The sequence below is a fragment of the Dendroctonus ponderosae genome, unplaced genomic scaffold (assembly GCF_020466585.1).
Source record: "Dendroctonus ponderosae isolate FM_Combo_2020 unplaced genomic scaffold, Dpon_F_20191213v2 Dpon_F_20191213_358, whole genome shotgun sequence".
Lineage (NCBI taxonomy): Eukaryota > Metazoa > Arthropoda > Insecta > Coleoptera > Curculionidae > Dendroctonus > Dendroctonus ponderosae.
The window spans coordinates 1-21141 of record NW_026018567.1 but is presented as its reverse complement, the minus strand read 5'-3'; the positions used below and the strand labels follow the sequence as shown (position 1 = coordinate 21141).

At 37.0% G+C, this 21141-nt stretch overlaps 3 protein-coding genes across 4 annotated transcripts; 2 read left to right on the top strand and 1 right to left on the bottom strand.

Moving 5' to 3' along the window:
- The first annotated feature begins 929 nt into the window (after positions 1–929).
- Positions 930–11028, top strand: LOC125504067 (origin recognition complex subunit 3-like). 2 transcript variants are annotated; one of them, XM_048665415.1, is made up of 11 exons: positions 930–1071; positions 1346–1454; positions 1620–2038; positions 2088–2276; positions 4411–4544; positions 4595–4778; positions 4838–5143; positions 5386–5619; positions 6497–6696; positions 6763–6870; positions 10748–11028. In XM_048665415.1, the coding sequence occupies exons 2-10, from the start codon at positions 1361–1363 to the stop codon at positions 6863–6865; spliced, it is 1863 nt and encodes a 620-aa protein (XP_048521372.1). In that variant the 5' UTR covers positions 930–1071; positions 1346–1360; the 3' UTR covers positions 6866–6870; positions 10748–11028. The 2 variants fall into 2 exon arrangements, with proteins under 2 accessions (XP_048521372.1, XP_048521371.1); XM_048665414.1 differs by lacking the exon at positions 10748–11028 and having other exon boundaries at positions 6763–6915.
- Positions 6883–10178, bottom strand: LOC109544734 (beta-catenin-like protein 1). The gene is made up of 9 exons (XM_019915048.2): positions 10033–10178; positions 9774–9980; positions 9251–9505; positions 8953–9196; positions 8672–8900; positions 8454–8614; positions 8255–8402; positions 7942–8200; positions 6883–7050 (listed from the first exon to the last, which is right to left on the bottom strand). The coding sequence occupies exons 1-9, from the start codon at positions 10060–10062 to the stop codon at positions 6910–6912; spliced, it is 1674 nt and encodes a 557-aa protein (XP_019770607.1). The 5' UTR covers positions 10063–10178; the 3' UTR covers positions 6883–6909.
- On the top strand, positions 10942–19152 carry LOC125504066 (TBC1 domain family member 25-like; the record flags this gene model as incomplete). The annotated part of the gene is given in 8 exon segments (XM_048665413.1): positions 10942–11029; positions 13154–13359; positions 13418–13604; positions 14863–15053; positions 15215–15347; positions 17595–17731; positions 17788–18025; positions 18954–19152. Coding segments are annotated over 8 exon segments (1345 nt in total), but the record flags the coding sequence as incomplete, so codon positions are not given.
- Between the last annotated feature and the right edge of the window lie 1989 nt (positions 19153–21141).

Sequence of the window (21141 nt, the reverse complement as noted above, 5' to 3'; positions counted from 1 at the left end):
CATTGTCCATTTGAGGCTCGATGTCTTAGTTACACCCGGCGGAAGTTCTGTCTTTAAATTCAGCTCCGTTGTTTTCTGAGAGTATTTAAAGGCGGGACGGCATTTGATGAAAACTACAAATTTAACTTCAGAGTTTAGAATCTCCTAAAAAATCGTACTTTGTATGGATTTTAGAAAAATTTGGCCGTTTTATGGCTGGATGTCTTGGTTCAATCGTGTAGAAATTATGGGTATAAATTCCGCTCCGTCGTGTTCAGAAGAATTCCTTAAAAGCGGACAGACATTTGGTGAAAATTGTAAATTTAAACTTCAGCGTTTAGAATCTCCGAAAAAATCAGGCTTTGCTTGGATTTGAGTGAAACATTGTCCATTTGAGGCTCGATGTCTTAGTTACACCCGGCGGAAGTTCTGTGTTTAAATTCTGCTCCCTTGTTTTCTGAGAATTTGTTGAAGGCGGGAGGGCATTTGATGAAAACTACAAATTTAACTTCAGGGTTTAGAATCTCATAAAAAAACGGTTTTCGTTTGGATTTGAGTGAAATTTTGTCGTTTTATGGCTTGATGTCTTGGCTACACCCTGAAGAAGTCCTGTTTTTTGATAAATTGTAGTACACAGTAACAGCCTACAGTAAACCAAACCAAAACTCAGCTCGAAAAGATGTCCGTGGACATAATTTTTTGTGCGCAAAAATTAAAAAGCTTTTTTTAAATAAATCTATTGCAAACAAAGGTAAAAGCTAAAATTGGCCATTGAAACCCTGTATATCGACCACGGCTGCCCAAATTGCAAAATTATTTTATGAAACTCGTATTCATTTTGAGATAAGAAACTGAAACTAGCTAACGTTGTATATACAACGTCTTAATATGCTCATATGAGCATATTAAGGCCCACATTTCTATTCACTTTGCATTACATATCACTAATAGTTGTGTGTTTGTGTGCAGGGAATTTTTGTGTTCAAACCGAAGAAAAAGCCCCAACACACCACCCTAGATGAATTGTTTTCCGAGAACCGTTGGTACCAGACCTACATCAGCCTCTGGACTAGATTGAACCAAGATTTTGAGGTAAGTTAACTGTACACGATAATTTTAATAAGGAAAAATAAACTAATGTAAAACATGAATAAACTAACATCATGTAAATCACGAATTAATTGCGAACAGGCAGCATGTCTGATCGTCACTTTTGGATCAGAAAATGTTGTTTTTGCAGCTTGCAATTTTTGGAGCCCAATCAAAATTAGCTCTGTTAAATATATTTGCGACGTATTTTTGTTAACATTCGTTTTGTTTCGCAAATTGTATTAAATATCTTTTTTAAGCGTGTTAAAAATTTCAGGATTTGACTGAGAGCATGTTCACGTCTATGACCTCAGACCTGCTAAACTTTGTCAAAACGAGTCACCAGAACGACGTAACCGAAATCCCAACAGCTGCTTTACTAACAGGTAACAACGAAAACTCTTGATTTTTTCAGTCTCTTGGCATAAAAACAAGCAGAACTTTCTAGTTAGTCGCCTGAATCATTCCAAGCCCAAGATGCAAAGTGCCTACCTAACTGGAAAAGTGTGGGAACCGCTTCTTTAAATTATTATGACCGAGAATTTTCTTAGGTATCAACATGCCGGATCATGATGCCCAGTTTGCCAGTCTGAAAAGGCAAGTGAAAGAAGACGTGAGTCCTTATGTAGCCTTTCTGAGCAGCCAAGATTGTGGAAATGTTAAAAGTTTAATGGAAATTATGATCAGCCAGTTTATCGGCCTAAGTGACGATAGAGAAGAGTACGAGGACGATTTAGTCAAGAACACTTTGAAGAAGTCTAGTTTAAACATGTCCCTGCTGGAAAGCTGGTATCAGCAGGCAGAGAACGAGCTACTAGTGGTGATAATTCCCGACTTTGAAAGCTTTAACGCTAAAGTACTACAGTCCTTCATTCTAATCATCAGTTCCCACTTAGGAAAGCTGCCTTTTGTGTTCATTTTTGGGATCGCCACTTGCATCAGCACGTTGCACACTTCCTTCCCCTATCATGTAAGTACTTAAAAATACAGCCCGCAAAAGTGTGAAGTTATTGGTTTAGGTGACTATGAAAATCAACGTTCATGTATTCAAATGCGAACCATCCATAGTCTATCTAAACCAGGTGCTGGAAGGGATTTTTCTGGATATTTTCTGCCCGTTCCACCTGGGAGGGAAGGTGTTGGACTTGTTCACCGAGATTTTCCTCTTCTACGACTTTTCAGTGCAGAATTTCGTGCAGAACATCAAGGTAATTGTCAAGTTTACTAATTGCAGCGTGGTATTCTCAAAGGGTCTAAGTGCCATTTTAAACAAATATTTCTAAGAATTATTTATTTTATTTACTAATAGGGGCAGCTGTAAATTTTAGAAGATTTTTTCGATAATAATCGTCGATGTGCCAACGGCAAGTGTGTTATTATGAAATTAGAATGTTTCTGCGCTCAGAAAGACATTTGAAAAACCCCGGTATAATTTTTTGGAAAGCGGTGGCTGAAAGCGGAGAAAATCAGGAAAGGAATGAAAAAAAAATTGAAACGAAGTAAATATAGTGGTGTGCAATATGTACATAAATCGGACCAAAATGGTACCTAACGTTAAAAACCGCTTTATTTATTTGCTTGGGTTGCCATTTCTGCATTTTTTTATTCTGATTTTTCTTCTGCCTTTCTTTTCTTCAGTTGTCATTTCTTAATTACGACTCTCATCATTGTTATTTTGAGAGCAATTTCCACACTCTTGCTTTCGTTTCAAATATAATTGTTTTTCTTCATTATGCTACGCATTGTTTGCTTCTTTATTTTTCCTTCCAGGGCCGTTTGGTGGTTCGTAAAGGGTTCCAGATTTTTCGAAGATTCATCGACTTTAAACGACAACTTTAAATGGAAACCGAAAAATCTAGAAAAAAAATTGTTTTTCGATATTTCTAAGTCGTGAGCAGAATGCGCTTGATTGAGAGTTTTATCAATCAGAAAGGGAGCGCTTTCGTTATCGGGTGAAACTGGAAAGTTTTTTCGGATTTTTGTTCTTTGAGTATTTTTTTTCTTGATGCTTGTTTTCTTTTACTTGAGTTGTCATTTCTCAATTGCTACTCTCATGGTTGTTGTTTTGACAGCAATCTCCACACGTTTGCTTGAGGATCGTTTTCAGTGAAGTTTTTCTTTAAAACATCCTTTCTTTGATGCTTCAAATCTGCCCATAATTTTGTTGTGCTTTGCAGGATTTTCATCATGTTTAAACTCTTGCTTTCGTTTCAAATATAATTGCTTTTCTTCATCATGCTACGCACTGTTTGGTTCTTTATTCTTCCTTCCAGGGCCTCTTGGTTGTTCGTAAAGTTTTCCAGATTTTTCGAAGATTCATCGACAACTTTAAATGGGAACAGAAAAATCTAGAGAAAAAATTGTTTCTCGATATTTCGAAGTCGTGAGTACAATGCGCTTGAAAGGGAGTTTTATCAATCAGAAGGGAGCGCTTCCCTTATTGGGTAAAACTGAAAAGTTTTTTCGGGTTTTTGTTCTGTGACTATTTCTTTTTCTGTCCTGATGCTTGTTTTCTTTGCTTGAGTTGTCATTTCTTCATTGCTACTATCATGGTTGTTTTTTGAGAGCAATTTCCACATTCTTGCTTTAGGATCTTTTTCAGTCAAGTTTTTCTTTAAAACATCTTTTTTTTTTGCTGCTTCAAATCAGCCCATAATTTTGTTGTGCTCTGCATGATTTTCTTCATGTTTAAACTCTTGCTTTCTTTTCAAATATAATTGCTTTTCTTCATCATGCTACGCACTGTTTGCTTCTTTATTCTTCCTTCCAGGGCCTCTTGGTTGTTCGTAAAGTTTTCCAGATTTTTCGAAGATTCATCGACAACTTTAAATGGGAACCGAAAAATCTAGAAAAAAATTGTTTCTCGATATTTCGAAGTAGTTAGCACATTGCGCTTGATTGGGAGTTTTATCAATCAGAAGGGAGCGCTTTCCTTATTGGGTAAAACTAAAGTTTTTCGGGTTTTTGTTCTTTGACTATTTTTTTTTCTTCTGTCTTGATGCTTGTTTTCTTTGCTTGAGTTGTCCTTTCTCCATTGCTACTCTCATGGTTGTTTTTTGAGAGCAATTTCCACACTCTTACTTTAGGATCATTTTCACAGTGAAGTTTTTCTTTAAAACATCCTTTGTTTGATGCTTCAAATCGGCCCATAATTTTGTTGTGCTCTGTAGGATTTTCTTCATATATACACTCTTGCTTTCGTTTCAAATATAACTGCTTTTCTTCATCATGCTACTCATTGTTTACTTATTTATTCTTCCTTCCAGGGCCGTTTGGTTGCCAGAGCCAAAAGTGTGTACTTAGTTTCACAAAACCCTTTTAAAAATTGTATTTATTTTCCAGTTTGCTATGATGGAACATTTCTCGCACGGAAACGCCATGGCGTTATGCCTAATGGAGAAAACCGCCATTAAAAACGTTCTAGTGGATTTCAATCACGAAGACTGCGAAAATGTTCGGCATCTTTTGTCCTTTAGGTAAAAAGCTCCCAGGCTGTTGCACATTATTTCATTGGACTGTTTTGTAGAAATTTGGTGGAATCTGAACCTTACGAGCAGAGAATTAAATTGATAACAGACGATGAATACTTCAAGCAGGCGGTTTGCGATAAAGTAGTGGCAATCCAAAGATACATCAAGCGGCTGCATGTATTTCTACGATGCTTACACGCCTTAGTTTATGATCTTCCAGGATCCCCTTTAGGCAAGAATGTAAGAGATTCCGAAGCCTTGTTCAGCTGGACTTTCACAACTGGAAAATATTATTCTAGCTCAGAGAACTATACACACTTGCTCTGACCAAAAGCATCACACAATCCGCAGAATATCGGGAAAGTTTCCAGCTGCTGGAGTTCCAATCCAAGGATGCGCTTCAAGAGAAACTGAGGCGTATTGCGGATATTTTGGCACAGTTTGTGAATAAGGGGAGTAGCAAAACGAAATTGAGGGATTTTTGCGTGGAGATTGATAGGTTAGTGAGAATCTTACAGAATACTGATGTAGAAGAGAGTGAAAAGGACGAGATCAGCCTTGAAGAGGGATTGGGCGCGATGATGGACAGAAAGGCGTTAAAACAGGTGCGTTTATGCATTTGACCAAAGTTTGTACATTTTTTTAGTTTAAGCCTTCTACAAATTATTTTATTGGGTTTATCATACGCGGGGTTAAAAATATCGGCTCTAATCTCACCAGTTGTATTTATTATAAGTGGTTTAAACCACTCTTAGCTTTGTAAGATGGAGCGGTTGAATTTATTGACTTAATTTCAGCTGCAATCTGCAAGATCAGACATTTGTTAAAATCGACAATGTGGTTTCAGGCTCTATTCTCTCGATCAAAACAGAAATCAAAGACGCAGGACAAATATGAGAAACTAAAACAAGAAATCCTCGCATATCTTTCCGGGCAGTTTGAAGAATATCTCGTCCATCCTAGCACATTGCCGTTCTACGAAATATTCTTTTTCGATGATATTTCGATTAAAAACCACATAATTGGCATCCATAGAGCGGCCATCCACAACGCCCTCAACGATCCGCATCGTTACTTGCAAGTAAGTTAGTCAGTTTTATTTTAAACCTACGAAACTTACAATGCAGTGAAAATGTATGTACAATAATTGGAAGCCACTATGAGCAATTTGCACTAAAGTAGTAAGTTCCTTTATCGAAGAAAAGCTGATTGGCTTGATGTTTTCACTGCCAAATGGCCAAATGTTTCCATTAAGCCTAGTGATTTAAATTTTCCGCGTGAAAAAATTATCAATGCTTGCACTAAAAACACACTTTACCTGATCTCACTGGTTTGCCAGTTCTACTGCAAAATGGACAATTTTTCCCACTAAACTTGATTTTTCCGCAAAATTTGGAAACTAATGAATTTGCATTTGATTTCTTTGTTTGAAGTTATTTTAGGTTTTTAGAAACACAAATTGTAAACTTTGTTTGGGTGTTTAGAAAAAAATGTTTTCACGAAATTGAGTGAACTTGAAAATCTGCTTCGTTACACTGGAGATTACACCAAGATTTAGAATCCAGTAAAAATGTAAAAAAATTGGCTGTGAAAAGCTACAATTGTTCGCACTAAAACACATTTTAAAGTAGATATATGTATGCATTTATGTTGCAAAAGTTGCAATTTCTCGGAGAAATTCTCACTGCCTTGTAGGTTTCAGCTCAAAAGGCGCAATTGTTTTCACTAAACTAGATGCCATCGCAAAAAAGTCGAAATACCTGGATTGTATGTTGCCAATAGTAGAGAAATATGCTTAGTTTGTATCTGTAAAAACTGAAATCTAGAAAACGACGCATTACCTATATGAACTTTTTCCTAAAACCGCCTGATAAATCATCCCCCTAATAATTTTTCCCCATAGTCAATTTTTCACATCTTTTTCCAGTCCGGTTAAGTATTAATTTAATCTGTTGCAGTGCAAATGTTGTGCCATATCGAACAAACGTACAGTAAAAGCATTAATGCCTGACATCTGTATTGCCTACAAGTTGCATTTAGAATGGGGTAAAATGATCAACCTGTACGATTGGCTGATGGGTTTCTTGTGCATAGTCGACCCACAAGAAGAGGACGATTTAAGCGACAAATCCAAAAAAGTCGTGGACCCGCATGTGCAGTATCCTTATTTTCTTGTTTCGTAATTTTGCCTTTTACACTGTTCTTTCCTTAACCAAATATTTAGGGCAAGATTTACCCAAGCAGTTGCGGAACTGGAATACCTGGGATTCATAAAAAGCTCCAAACGGAAGACTGATCACGTAATTAGGCTCACTTGGGAAGGCTGATATATGTAAGATTTAACTACGCTTATTATATGGAATTTATTTCTTTAAAATTTGTCGACTAAATGTAGAATGTGCTGCTGCTCCTGGTCCCTCCAGTCTTTGTCGCCTTCCTCCCCTAAATTACCTGCGTACTCCCTCATTATGTGTCTTATAGTCTTTAGAGATGCCCCTCGTAGGTTAAGGATCTTGAAAAAGGGTTAAAATTTTATCTAATAAACTGCTCAACAAAACGAACGTTACGCAGCCAAATTTCCCGTAACGTTGGAAGTGGAAGAATTCATTGATTCAAGCGATTTGGTTTCTGTTTGAAGCATCTATTTTTTGTTCGTCAATGTTTTGGTTAAAATTAAGCTCCTCAGATAAATTTTCTACAGGGTGGCAAATGAAAAAAACACTAAAATTTCGCAAAGCTCGGCACGCTCCTAGTTGGAAAAAAAAAGGTTTTTTGGGATCTCAAAACCAAAAGTTTACAGGTAGGTAAGAAAAGATAAAGATAAAACTAGGTAAAATTTTTCGGCCATCTCTTTTGCTTACAGGGTGGTCTCAAAAAGTCAACTTTTTGGTCTTGCAGCGATAACTTTTCTGATCTTTGTCCGATTTTCACGATCGTTAGCTCATATTGAAGCTAAAACTTTATAAATAATTTAAGACGAAAATTCGATATACGGGTTGCATTAAAAATTACTCAAATGTGATTTAGGAATAATTTCAACTAAATGAAGTTTACTTTCAAATATTTCGTTCATTCATGCAATCCGGTATATATAGGTATATATATAAAAAGTTAATTAAACCAAACACCGCCCTGAAAAAACACGAAATGAGCGACAGGTTCAAAAACTTTTTTTGAGATACGAGTATCTTAATGTCTGTTAACCCAGAGCTTGTGGAACTTTCGCCAATTTTGCATTGTTTCATTTGCCACCCTGTAGAACCGGTATCTGAAGCATTAGTTTTTCGCGCAAACACGCACTAACCGAAAAAGAAACAACGCTTTTAACTGAGACATCATCGCCCGCAGCAATTAGAATTGATCGGGTTGCAAAGTTTCGCAGAAATTGAGGCAAAAATATTACCTGCATAACGCGTTGCTTGATGCTCGATGGGCCTGCGGCGCATACTTCCACAATAATGTAATCAACCAGCTGTAAAGTGAACAGGCCACCCTCCAACCTCTTCAAGTAGTTTTCGTCCTCGTTTTCTTCACCTTCTTCCAGATGATCGTCAATTTCCTCCACCTTTTCCAGATACTTGAAGTGTAGTTCCAAAAGCCGATCTACTTTTTCGTGGTCATTTTCCGTGAACTTGCTGATAAGCCGCTGACGTTGAGAGCCTCTGTATGAATGAGCAAAAATCCAGTTGCGCTCGAAACAGAGTTGCTACTCTCACCTGCAGTTTCTTAACATGGAGGCGATAATGGAGCAGACGTGCTCCTCGTGCTCCTCTGAAGAGAGTACTTTCTTGCGGTTCTTCTTGGGGGTTTTCATGAACAACGGAAATATGGTTCTTAGTCCCAAAATGTCCACAAATTTGTTACCTGGAAAGCTCCAATAGTGGCAGGTTTGTTAATAGGGTTTAGGAAACGTACAATTATCTTTTCCATGAAGGCCGGACATGGCATAGTCCAGGACTTTGAGGGAGCCGTTTCGCGATGTTTTCTTCTCCCGCAGCATCAAGTTCATCAGCTGTAAGCCTTCGCCTTTGAGAAAACGATCGCGGTTAGGTGGCACCATTAGGGAACTGCATAAGCTGAAAGACCGTTTTGTGAAGTGCGAAGCTTTTGATTGGTACGACTTTGCCACTTACCAATTAAATAGATTTTCCATCAATTCGTGCTCCTCAGGGCTAGACGGGTCATGTCGTTTATAAAAAGCCAGTTGCTGCAATAAAGTATCAATCCCATCAAGCTCCCCCAGCAAAGTGCGATTTTTCTCATTGTCTTGGAGGATGATGGATAGCATTTCGCTAACATAAAGTTTATTCTGGTCAAACGGTGCCTTCACTTTTAGCCTTTTTAGCAACCAAGCCAGCAATCCTGGAAACATATGACTCAGAAAATAGTGCTGGTTTCCTTTCACTTGATGTACCCTGTTTTCCCGCCTCAACGCTGATATCAGCTCTCAGTTCTGTGAGATTTTCGATTATGGACAGCGTGTTGTGCACTCCATCAGCTTCTTCTTTCACGGTCTCATCCAAACGATCTAAGTTTTGCACCAGAAGAGCTATGACTTGATGCTCCAGTAGGGATTCCAGAAGGGCATCAGCCCCCTCTTCAGACTCATTTAGAATGTCCACATCAGTTAGCTCTTGTAACAGTTCAATGGTCGCAACCTAACTCTCTGGGTTTTAGTACAACCTTTACAAATGGTGTTGCGTGCTACTTACAGCAATATCAGTGTTATCATGCGCCAACAATTCCAACAGGCTGGGAATCACCTGCAATCTCACCAAGAGTGGATAGTAGTCGGGGGCGGTTGATAGGGCGCGCATTTCCTGCAACGTTTCGTGCAACTCGAGCTCACTCTCCATGAACTTGTCGGGTGAATCGGGAAATTTGATACGCATTTCGCGGTTTTTTAGCGAACGCTTTTCGAAATTTAGCACTATCTTCTTAATCGTTGTCGAATCTACCACGTCGCCCTAAAACTCGCAATCGTCAGACAAATAATTTATTTATCTAAAGGCTTAAATATTTAATAAGTTTCGTGATTGCTCATGTGGTACAAGTGGGTCATTTTTTAAACACTTGTGAGCTGTAGAACGTGATTTAGGAGTTAAATTGGCGCAGTGGCAGTCGGGGAAAATGTTTCAGCATATTTTTTCCAAGGATTATGATAGTCATGGGTAACACTCTGTTGTATCGCATCCACACCACATTCATCCCATTCTCAATAGATGATAAGCTCACCTGGACTTCTTCTGTTTCCACATACTTAACAATCTCTGCCCTCTCCTCCTCACTGATCTGATCCAATGCTTGGAGGGACGGAGTTGGAGAAGGAGCTCTGACCATTTGCTGAGCCTTGGCTCTGGCGATTTTCCTCATTTTCTTCGCTCTTTCCGACTCATCGTCTTTGCCCTCGCCTTCGGTGGGGCGCTTGAGAGCTTGCGGGGGCTTAAACGRGGACCTTTAGAGTCAAACAAGTGCAAACTTGAGCTAAACTCACTTTGTAGTCAAGCAATTCGCCTACATCCATGTCTATGTTSTGTTAAACAATTTAATGTTCACCAATCGATTAATTCTGGACAGAAATAAAACAATGTTTACAGTGTTTTAGGTTAGGAAGGTGCACAGAACATACCCCTAGGGGGGATATTTTGTGGGAAGGTGCTCTCATTCTAGTTGTCTTCATCTATGGGTGTTCTCGTCTTTTTTTTAGGCGCAGTGGCTGGATTTTTAAGCATCAGTCGTTTTTCAAAGAGAAAGAAGACTTAAATGCGAKTGTAATGATCAATGAGAAAGACAGAGATAAGCTGATTTAATCGACTGATTAACTGGACGTTAGATTATCTTCATCAAACCATATTCAGGGTGTGTTTAGGAAAATTACATTAATTTAGAAAAAAACGATTTCAGTCTACCGCATATACACGGTTGGATGAGATAATTTAGAATAAATTAACTAATCGTTAATTAATTCACTTTACAACCCAATGTAGCTGCTTTATCGTCACAATTGTTTGTCGCGGCGATAACACCCCCATTTATCTCTGCAACTTCCTTTTTCTACTGTACTGATAACATTTTGCATATTTTTTACTCATTTTAATGATAAACGGAGCAGAATAAAGTGCACAACGTAAAGAGAGAAAGCATAATGCGCAAAGGGGGAGCGAGATAGGAAATACAATATTAGTAAATTTAGTTTTGTCTCTGTTTAGTTGTCAAAATCAGCTGCCAGAGGTAGAGACTCAARGGAAGGAAAAACTAAYGAGAAAATGCAGTTTTTTAAAGAAAACGTGYACTGAAAAACAGTTAGTGACTGAAACGTGTGTGCCTGCTTCAAGATGCATCGTTTGTGCAAARAATTGTGCGTGGATACCTGAAGGTGCCCCAATTTCCATGGAAAATCGATTTCTCTAAGCTCCAGACGAGTAAATAATTAAAYCATGTCTGTAGGAGTCTTTGGGTATAGCCGGGAGGCTGTCAGGGTGAAAGTGAAGGTATATTACTTCTAAAACCTTTGCCGTGCCTAAGCTTATCRGCTTTCGGGATATCCGCTCAAAAATTCAGTTCYCAGGCTTAAAAATATGTTTATTACTGCTATAGSGTTCTGATATACTGCACGTGAATAATTMAAAAATCAGGTCTTACGTGCGTATACARGGAGTCAAAGTAACATGGCAAGTTCCTATWAGCAGGCCTTCCATAYGAAGATATACCGRGTGTCGATTKTAAAACTTCCCACCCTTAAWAKMTATTMWGGAAGAAAGTTGAAGTTAAAAATATGAAAAATCGGAAAGRCACGTCAATTTTMWTTGTAAAGGGGACACTTTGAATTAATATTTTTAGCTTCCKTGTTTCAACCCCCTAGGAGGGGTAGGTGTCACCCTTAGAACCCKAAATAGGAATGGGGGTCWGGTGGCACATCGCTTAAAAGGGCGTTCAATWMTCTTYCAATGGGTTTTATTGTAGAAATTTATCTCGTAAAGAAAACGTTATTTTTWTCCAAGTRAAATAACCAATAGATATGAAATCAATTGTTTAAACTAGATTTTCTTTCTCCCATTCAATGATTTAAACGGTGTAACCTACTCTTAATAGGATTAAAGCCAAAACCCACTGCACAACCCTTCCAACCAACTACTATACGAACGCACAAACATGACATAAATTCCGGAAAGACTAATACACTTACAGACAAAATGGACAAACAACCCCTATAACTGGACCATACTGAATCCCCTTTGCCTAACAAAACAGACAAAACACTCCCGTTTTCGTACCCCAATAGATACTTTACTAGAACACCTACAAACACAACTGAACTAACGACTAAGACCTGTTTGTTTTGTAAGCCAAGAATTTTCTTTTTTTTTATTACTGATTAGGTTATACGAGTGTTAGGAATAGGAATTAATTTTAGAATATGCTAGGCTAAGATGCATATGTACTACACAAGGGCAGAAAGACCGATTGGGTCTTTTCTATAGGAAATAAAGATTATTTATATTATATATAGGATTAAAGGAGCTTAAAGTTATAAGGAGACCCAAAATGCAACTTTTTTTGTGTAAACACTAACTTGAAAATCAAAGTCTCAATGCAGGCAAGTTTAATTGTTTCTGCATCTTTGAAACGCGATTATTCTGAAACCTTCTGGACTACAAGCAACAAAGTTGGATACCACTGAACAGAGAATTGAGAGCCCTTTAAAACGATGTGTCACTTGACCCCCATTCCCATTTGAGATTCTCAGGGTGACATCTACCCCTCCTAGAGGGTTGAAACAAGAAAGCTAAAAAATACTTTAAAGTGACCCCCTTAGAAATAAAATTGCCGTGTTTTTTCTGTTTTTTTCATATTTTTAACTGCAAGAAAGATATTAAGGGTGGGAAGTTTTCAAATTGACACCTCGTATATAGTTCCCTAAAAGACGCCACTGAACATCGGTTTTGTCGAATAACTTTTAAAGCATCTGGCATAATTTGATCATTTTTTAATATGATAGTAACTAGTTAATGGCCCTTAAAATGGTGTTTTGCAAAAACTCATTTTGTTTTTTGCTTGCCCCGAAGACCAACCAGCTTGTTCACATCAACACCCCTTATCATAATAGCACACAAAAACTATAAAAAATTTGGTACTTTYGATTGATATCGATAAAATGAACCCTTTTCCAGAAAACATCTATTATTTAAATYAATTTTGAATTACTTGAATTYTTTCTTTTCGAAATCGAAATGATTRATTGATTAATTAACAGYAACGATAAATTAGCAATAATTGATTTAATCACTGGGGGTCAACACTAGGGGTAGATTGTATGCAAATGTGGAGCTAAATATAAAAGAAACAGCTTACTTAATCGGGAAGTTCAATATAAAACCTGGTAAAATGTGTGATTTTATCAGGCCACCCTGTAAAACCACAGTGCATAAACATAGTATGCATTTTACACTCCTTTCTCCTTAAACCACGCATATGATACCGTCGATAACGAYACTCTTTTAAGATGAAAAGTAGATTTTATATACAGAAAAGTTGCCACCACTGTAGATGCTAAGCGGACTGTAAATAATCGTGTTTTTCATGCCTATTTGAGTTAATAAAGCTATTTAATTTAGAAATGTGAGGGCAATCAGCCAGCAGAGATCAGAAAGTTCAGCGTCGACCCTCAAATCACATCCTTTGAGGTGTTGCAAAGCATCCTGGCCAAGGCATTTGACTTGAAAGGGGACTTTGCCATCTGCTATCGGGCGTATGATGTGACCGGCCAGGAGATCTACATGCGCCTAATTTCCGACTGGGATCTGGATGCGGCTTTTCTCAAGTAACTAGCCAGTGACGTCTAACTATAGTAACGATTAATAAATCTATGGCAATTTTAGGGCACACAACACTTCGGTGGCCACCAATCAGGAACCGTGTCTTTGTCTGAGAGTTGATCTGAAACCGTTTGAGGAACAAATTGAGGACTGGCAGCAGAAGCAGAATGTGTCGATTATTGCTCAGATTCGGACTCCTACTAGTCAGGAGGCGAAGCCATCGTCTAGGTTTCATGGCATGATTAATCAGGCGAGTTTACCAACTAGGACAATCAGTTTTGATTACCCTCCGCTAAAAGGAGTGTTTGGTTCGAACACTTTCAAGGCACTAACCTTCAACAGCATACATTATATGTCAGCTTAGACCTATTTCCAACTCATTACCTACTATCGGGCAGAAAAACAAAAAACGTTGCTGCATAATTACAGATATCATATCGCTTATTTCATGAATTTGCCGTGTAGGCCTGATTTATTATGTAGGTGTTCTCTGCCACCTAGTCCAGACCATTATTTAACTGAGGAACTGTTGCTGATTCAACCGCTTTCAAGTCGTTATCCTATCGGTTGATTCTTCCTTTCGAATGTTTCTGGTGTGTACTTGTCGTTATTTTGTTTTGCGTTAAGGTCTGTAAAATTATAACTTTTTCCACCAATAATTCCGGCAGGTGAGAAACTATGTCGGTAACTTGAAACGAGTGAGACTCGTTACTACTGATTGCAACTGATCAGATTTTTGAGCACGAGTTAATTAACCCAATACGAGAATCCTCCCAGTAATGCGGCGAAGAGTGCACGAAAAGTTATTACACTGGCACAAACATGTATGGAGTTAATCGGGAACTTCGAACACCTCTTGTGAGTTGTCCACATTTCAAAACTGTTCTTTTCAAACCCAGAATGTTTTTCATATATGTATTTGTGATTGTAATTAGATCATTGATCAGTTTTGGGGGTGGCAAAGTTAGCATTTTATTTTATTAGTTTTTAATAATTCACACAAATCTCAGGAAACTGTAGTAAAATCTATATTTTGGGACTTATCGCAATACCACATCCAATCATTGAAAATTTACTTTAGGAATTTAAAATTGTTTAATTTAAGTTTATTATTTTGTTGTGATTCATGTGCAATTAATTTCTTTTAAACTAGAAAAGTTTTTTTGCGTTATTGTGTTTTGTTATTGTACGACAAATAAGAATACCTTTCTTACGTAAATATGAGAGGAAAATGAGGTTGATACGGGGAGGAACTAAAAATATATTATTGGATAAAGTTTGGAGACATGATTGGATGTGGTATTGCGGTAAGTCCGAGCGTATTTTTATACAGTTAACTCACCCTGTATAAATGTAGGTATTTTCTGTGGCCTGCGCACATTTTTTAAATGTATTGTTCGCCTCTTGTGAAAAAAGTGTTCAGAAAAATGTTCAAAAAAGTGTTTAAAAAAGTGTTCATCTAGCCATCAAGTGTAAATAAGTATAAACAATGCTTCTGTTTTTTACAGGTGGGTAAAACCCTCAACATGGTGCAAAAAGTGCTGAACTTCGGAGACGATATGAACTCCAGTGTTCAGCCTTCAATACCAGCACTGAGCGATGGAGAGTTTCGAAAATTTTGCGACGCAGTCGGGCAAATTGTGCACGCGAAAGAACTCAGATCCGTAATTTATTACGGCGGCATTGAGCCAAGTCTCAGGTATGCATTTTATTAATGTTGTATTGTTTTAATGAGCATTTCGTTAAATCAGCTTTGAAGTTGATTATTTGTTTGCATAAAATGCATTTCTGAAAGTGTTGTTGGACTTAATGTTCAAAATATTAAACCTATAAAATATTGGAATTGGAACTCTGTTTTAGGAAAGTTGTCTGGAAGCATTTGTTGAACGTTTATCCAGAGGGAATGTCTGGACGCGAAAGAATGGACTACATAAAGAAAAAAGCTGCTGAATACGAGAAGCTGAAGAGCACATGGAAACAAGCTATTGCTCAGGTTGGTAAAGTTTATGCTCCGGTGCACTCATACACGGTGTCCTGAAATAAATCCAACTATTTTTTGCTAAATGGACCTTCCATTTGGGTAACATTCGTTTCGTTCATCCACTAAAATTCGTCAATCGTTTGTCTAGAGTCTATCAGAGCCTGGTTTTACGATAATTAATAAAATTGGTGCAATACAGTTTGACCAAGACTAAGGTGTGCGGCTCTTAAAAGGCACATTAAAAAAATATGTTTTACAATGGAGCGTCTAGTTATAGGCAGATATATTTAACGATTATGTCTAAATGGCATTCTGGCAAGTTCTTAATGTCCATTAAAGAGCTAAATATTTATTTTATAAAAACGAATTAAATACAAAAATAAACAATAATAAAAAATATGGGAAGCTATCAGGGAGGCAACCAAGGAAACTGTAAATAAAAATGTAAATATAAACTCGATAATTGAAAATGGTACGGAAATAACTGAAAAAGGTCAATATCTGGAAGGTTTCTGGACTGTTATTGTAATATCGGAAAAAACCTTAATAAATTACTTGAAAAGTGCGTTCAAATTAAATGGAAAATACATTTAAAAAATATTAAATTATTGTCAAGTTGGTTTTCGAAGTAAAATGAGTACTGAGGATGCAATCCAACAATTGAGACAAGGATTAAATAATTTTAATGAAGGCCATAAGACCTTGGGCATTTTTATAGATCTTGCAAGAGCATTTGACACTGGCACATCACATTCTCTTGCAACTGCTTAATGACGTGGGTGTACGAGATACCGAGTAAGCACTATTTAAATCATACCTTAGTAATCGAACACAACAAGTAAAAATTAATAACCTCGTTGGAGAGATGGGTGCGGTTGAATGTGGTGTGCCACAGGGTAGTCCTGGGCCACTTTTATTTTTAATCTATTTAAACAACCTTACAAGAATTTTACCTGAAATGGATTGTTCTGTTATCTGTTACGCTCATGATACTGTAATTCTAGTAAAGGTAGGATCATGGTCAGAAGTACAAGGGTTAGCTGAAGGATATATTACATTGGTTAAACTTTGGATGGATCAGCATCTTCTAACTCTAAATAGCCGTACAACACACTTCATAAATTTCTCTACTTATAACAGTAACCATCAAGATGAACCTCTGGAACTTACAATGTATATTTATCCTTCTTTTGCTAATCTGATGGAAAATTGTGCTTGTGATTCTAAAATTTCTTCAGCTATGTACACAAAATACCTCGGAGTTTATATGGATAAAAACTTAAGTTGCAATATGCACATTGATTACCTAACTAAAAAGATAAGGAAAACAATCTATAAGTTTTATCAACTATGTGATTCTATGCCTCGTGAGTTGTTGGAAATGGCTATGTGGTGTAGTCTCTGATTGACTCCATTCTAAATTATGGTATAAGAATTTGGGGTAGTGTTTGCAGTACAACCTTATCAAACCTAGTTATTACACAAAAATATATACTAAAAATAATAAATAAAAAACCAAAAAGATAACCAACAGTTAATCTATTTTTGGAAATTGGTGCTCTCACGGTTAGAAAACCCTTAACTTTATGAAAAATAAGGACATTTACAAGATTCTACCCCAGCGCCTTAATATTACTAGATCTGTCAAAAGAGAACACATTTTTTAACTACGGTGGATTTTACAATTTGTCGCCGTCATATTTCTTATGTGGGGCCAAGAATCTTTCATCTTTTACCAAAGGATTATAAGAACTTAAAGAAAAAACTGTTTAATGTATGGATAACTGAATGGATAAGGTGCAATTATGAAAATGTATTACTAAACCTTTACCTTTTTTAACATAAGGAAATATTTAGAACATAAATAGATATGGGTAAACCATTAAGTCTGTTGTAGTCTTTTACTTTTTGCAAATTTAATCTATAAGTTAGTTTGATTTGTGTTTCATAATAATCTCTCCAATTTATTGTAAATTTGTTACTTATTGTATTTGACAAACTCTGTCCCGACAAGTCACTTGTAAGTTAGGGCACAAATGCTTACTTTGTAACAATACTGTAAATTTCAAGTGATATATTTGAATATTTCTTCTAATATTACAATCACATAATATTTTTGCAAACATGCAGCTTTTTTCGAAAAAATACTCAAAAACGTCAGTTTTACAGACTGAGACAGTAAAATTCGTGATGCTATTGTAATTCCCATATGCTTGGATATGATCTTTGTCACCTTTAACTGTTTTTTGTTGTTTTTAGGGCCCTGTCGCCGGAGAACTGGCCTACACGACTGGAATGGTGCGCAAAGACGTGCTCAGAACCGATCGCCATCATCCATTCTACGCAGGAAGTGATGACAACCAAAACATCCACTCATTGTTCAACATTCTGACAACGTAAGTTGCTTGAAATCTGCTGAATATTTTGGGAAAATGATTTGTGAATTTTCCAGGTACGCGTTAAATCATCCCAAGGTTTCCTATTGTCAGGGAATGAGCGATTTGGCTTCACCACTTTTAGTCACTATGAACGATGAAGCTCACGCCTACATCTGCTTTTGTGCGCTCATGCAACGCTTAGTGACGAATTTTATGATCGATGGCATTGCCATGACGCAGAAATTCACTCATCTGGCAGAGGGTTTGATGTATTACGATCCTGAGTTTTATAATTATTTAAAGGTGCACCAGGTAAGACATCTTCTATTTTTAAATTGATTTTCCTACTTATTTGTTTTTCGGTTTAAATTTGCTTAAAATTCTCGGCTTTTCAGGCAGTCTATTTATTAGAATTAATACTTAAATGCAACCGTAGTAGATATTCACGACTAGTTTATTCTAATATAGTATTGGTTGATATAGGGTGTCTCAAATTCACCAAAGTTACGAAATGATCTATTTTTAATGCATATTTGCAATATGCTAAAACCAAACCATTCGATAAAAATGTTCTATATCGATATTCAATTGCTTTTGAGTTTATAACGACCAGTGATTGAACCACCACAAATGCCTAATTTTCAAATTAGGCACTAAAATGGAAAGAAACGGGAAGGAAAAAAGAAGAAATGGTTATTGTTATACATATAATTAATTATTTTTCTCTAGGAAAATATTTAAATTAAATTTTTTCTCTAAATTAAAAACATCATTTGAGGTGGCTTGTTGGGTGACTCAGATTCCATCAGTACTGATTATTAACTCAAAAATAACTGAATAACCGGACACTGAGATATGTAAAGAAAAATTACTTTCAATAATTTTATCATTTAGAATTATTAAGAAACGTACTTTTGCCCCATGGTATAATCGAGTCAGGAAGGTTTCTCACAAATTACGTGTTGTTTTTAACTCTCAAGAGAAGAGGCTCATACCCATATTCAAGGCTTTTGGGTTCTTCATTTCAATTCAATTTGATTTTTTCTAAGAGAATTTGAACACCCTGTAGATCTAAGAATACGCGATATAATGTGAAACCTTCATAAACTATAGCATCGACTTGGGTCGCCTTTTTCCTGATTTTTCAGTCCTGTCAATCTAATAGATCTTTTTTGATTTAGAATAGTCAGTGGAAATGAGTTTTCCAAGTATTTAACTTAATTTTCTTTTCACATTTTAGGCTGACGATTTACTATTTTGCTACCGTTGGCTGCTTTTGGAAATGAAGCGTGAATTTGCATTTGGCGACTCGTTACGAATGCTGGAGGTTCTTTGGGCCTCATTGCCCGCTGACCATCCGCAACTTGAACTAAAGCTCTTTGATATTCCGTTTCAGCACATTCCGCCCAGCGCAACACCACCCATCAGTCCGCTGGTAAGTTATTGAATTTTGTTTCGTTTGATCTGGATTCAAGGGCATTATTACTATTCAAGGCTACAAAAAGTGTAATTTACAACAGAACAAACATTAATCGAGTAAAATTAGCTTCAAAGAAAAAAACGTTTTCAAATTGTAAATTCAATCCCAAATCCACAAACTTTGCCGTCTTTTGTGTGTGAGTGTGAGATTTGTAGTCTCGGATTCCAAGGTTCGAATTTAGGGTTCGAAATTTCATTTTTTAAGAGGTTCAGGTACTTAAGATGCCACGCTGGCCGAGCGTGTTGGTGAATGCTTGCATCAGCCGCTCCTAACATGGAGAAGTGAGACTGTTTGCTGCCGCCCAATCTGGGTCAAACGCTGCATGGGAGTCTTCTTAGCATCGCCTTAATCGCATCGAGAGCTTACCGGCGTACTAGTAGGCCCTCTCACTAACGACTAAGTGATGACAAATAGGGAAAAATTGATCCTACAAAATAAACGGATCAAATCTATAAGAAAAAGTCGTTATTAGTAAATAAAAGCATTTTAAAGAGTTACCTGTTTCAAAGCTGCAAAATAAAAAAAAAATCAACAAGTACATAGAAGACAAAAATAAGTGCGCTGATTCATTTAAAGAAAACCGCAATATAAAATCCGCAAAAGGCCCTATAAAATCAAAGAATCATCAAGTATCAAAGAAAAGGTACAACCCTCTTTGTCATCTAGTTCTTTATTTCAAAATAAAACGCTGTCCGGATCCAGAGCGCTGAAATTCCCTAAAACTCATATTTTTCCTCAAAAATACTCAATACCATTTAAACGCTTAAATTTAGAACAGACGCAAGTCCAGTTATAATCTTGATCTGGACCACTTACAGCCTGAAGGGTGCTGGAGAGCCAAAAAACGGGAATAGTCGGAGGGATCCTGGCCGCTGAAAATCCCTAGCACGAATTTTTGTAAAAAATCAGTGTGTTAGTGTGTGAAACTTGGAAAAATTGCGCGAAGCCTAAATTAGGACGCCAGGACCACTGGTGGCCTCTTAAGGCGCTATTCGCTAGACCTCCACAAAGTAATAAAAAATATATTCACCTACCCTCTGTGGTACTATTACATTTCGAAACAGCAAAAATTGAAATTTACCGCAAAAACACTAATAAGCGATATTTATGCTCTGAATATAATTGAAGATGTTTTTGCATCAGAACACCCCTATTTTACCTAATAAAGCAGTCTACTGTGGCAAATTTGATTAGGTAAGATTGTGCCAAAAAGACTTAAAACTCGAACTGTTCTTATTGATAATGTGTATAAGAACCGTTTAATTTCGTGTTTAATTCCCGCAAGGAAAAAGTAATTATCTGGTTTTGGGCTCCCTGGATTTCGATGATAAGTGACTTCCGTTGTAGATTATCCCCTTAATAACACTTTTTTTAGCGACATTTGTTCCGAAAATGTTCTTGTCAACGACCTTTCGACGATGGAAAGTTAACCATTCTCCCCTGCTTGAGACGACAGTTTCAATTTTTGAGCCCTTTGAGCTCATTATTTTGTGTAAAAGGCATAATTTATTAATTCTGCTTTGGTAGCAGCATTACGAGCTACGGAATACGTAACTTGATATTGACCAGATTTTTTCCATTGGTCTTTTGCTCTATTTTCCTGAATTTTTTTACTTTTGAAGCTTGATATGTTGGATAAGGTCCACTCGAATGGCCGATCCATATTCAGCCCAGCTCATGATTTGTCATTGCCTTCTTCTGCTCGCAGCAATAAAGCGACGGGAAACTTAACTTTAATTTCACACGAGCTTCCCTTTGACTCTTTTGCTAGATTTTCATTAAATTCTGCACTTTTATAGCTGTATATATAGTTTTTAAAAATGTCTAAAATCAGATCTATACTCAGCCCAGCTTGTGGTTTGTGAAGGTTTTTCTTTGCTCGCACCAATAACAGCGCCGGAATATTTAACTTTATTTTCACATTGGCTCGTGGATCAGCCGGTTGCTG

What these genes read in the sequence shown, in the direction of transcription:
- LOC109544734 (XM_019915048.2), bottom strand. Translation starts at nt 10,062, where the DNA reads ATGGATGTAGGCGAATTGCTTGACTACAAA. An exon ending in ATGATAACACTGATATTGCT is followed by an intron (nt 9,197 to 9,250) that starts GTAAGTAGCACG and finishes CCAGAGAGTTAG; the next exon opens with GTTGCGACCATTGAACTGTT. An exon ending in TCAAGCAACGCGTTATGCAG is followed by an intron (nt 7,051 to 7,941) that starts GTAATATTTTTG and finishes CCCTTTTTCAAG; the next exon opens with ATCCTTAACCTACGAGGGGC.
- LOC125504067 (XM_048665415.1), top strand. Translation starts at nt 1,361, where the DNA reads ATGTTCACGTCTATGACCTCAGACCTGCTAAACTTTGTCAAAACGAGT. An exon ending in AACAGCTGCTTTACTAACAG is followed by an intron (nt 1,455 to 1,619) that starts GTAACAACGAAA and finishes GAATTTTCTTAG; the next exon opens with GTATCAACATGCCGGATCAT. An exon ending in ATCCGCATCGTTACTTGCAA is followed by an intron (nt 5,620 to 6,496) that starts GTAAGTTAGTCA and finishes AATCTGTTGCAG; the next exon opens with TGCAAATGTTGTGCCATATC.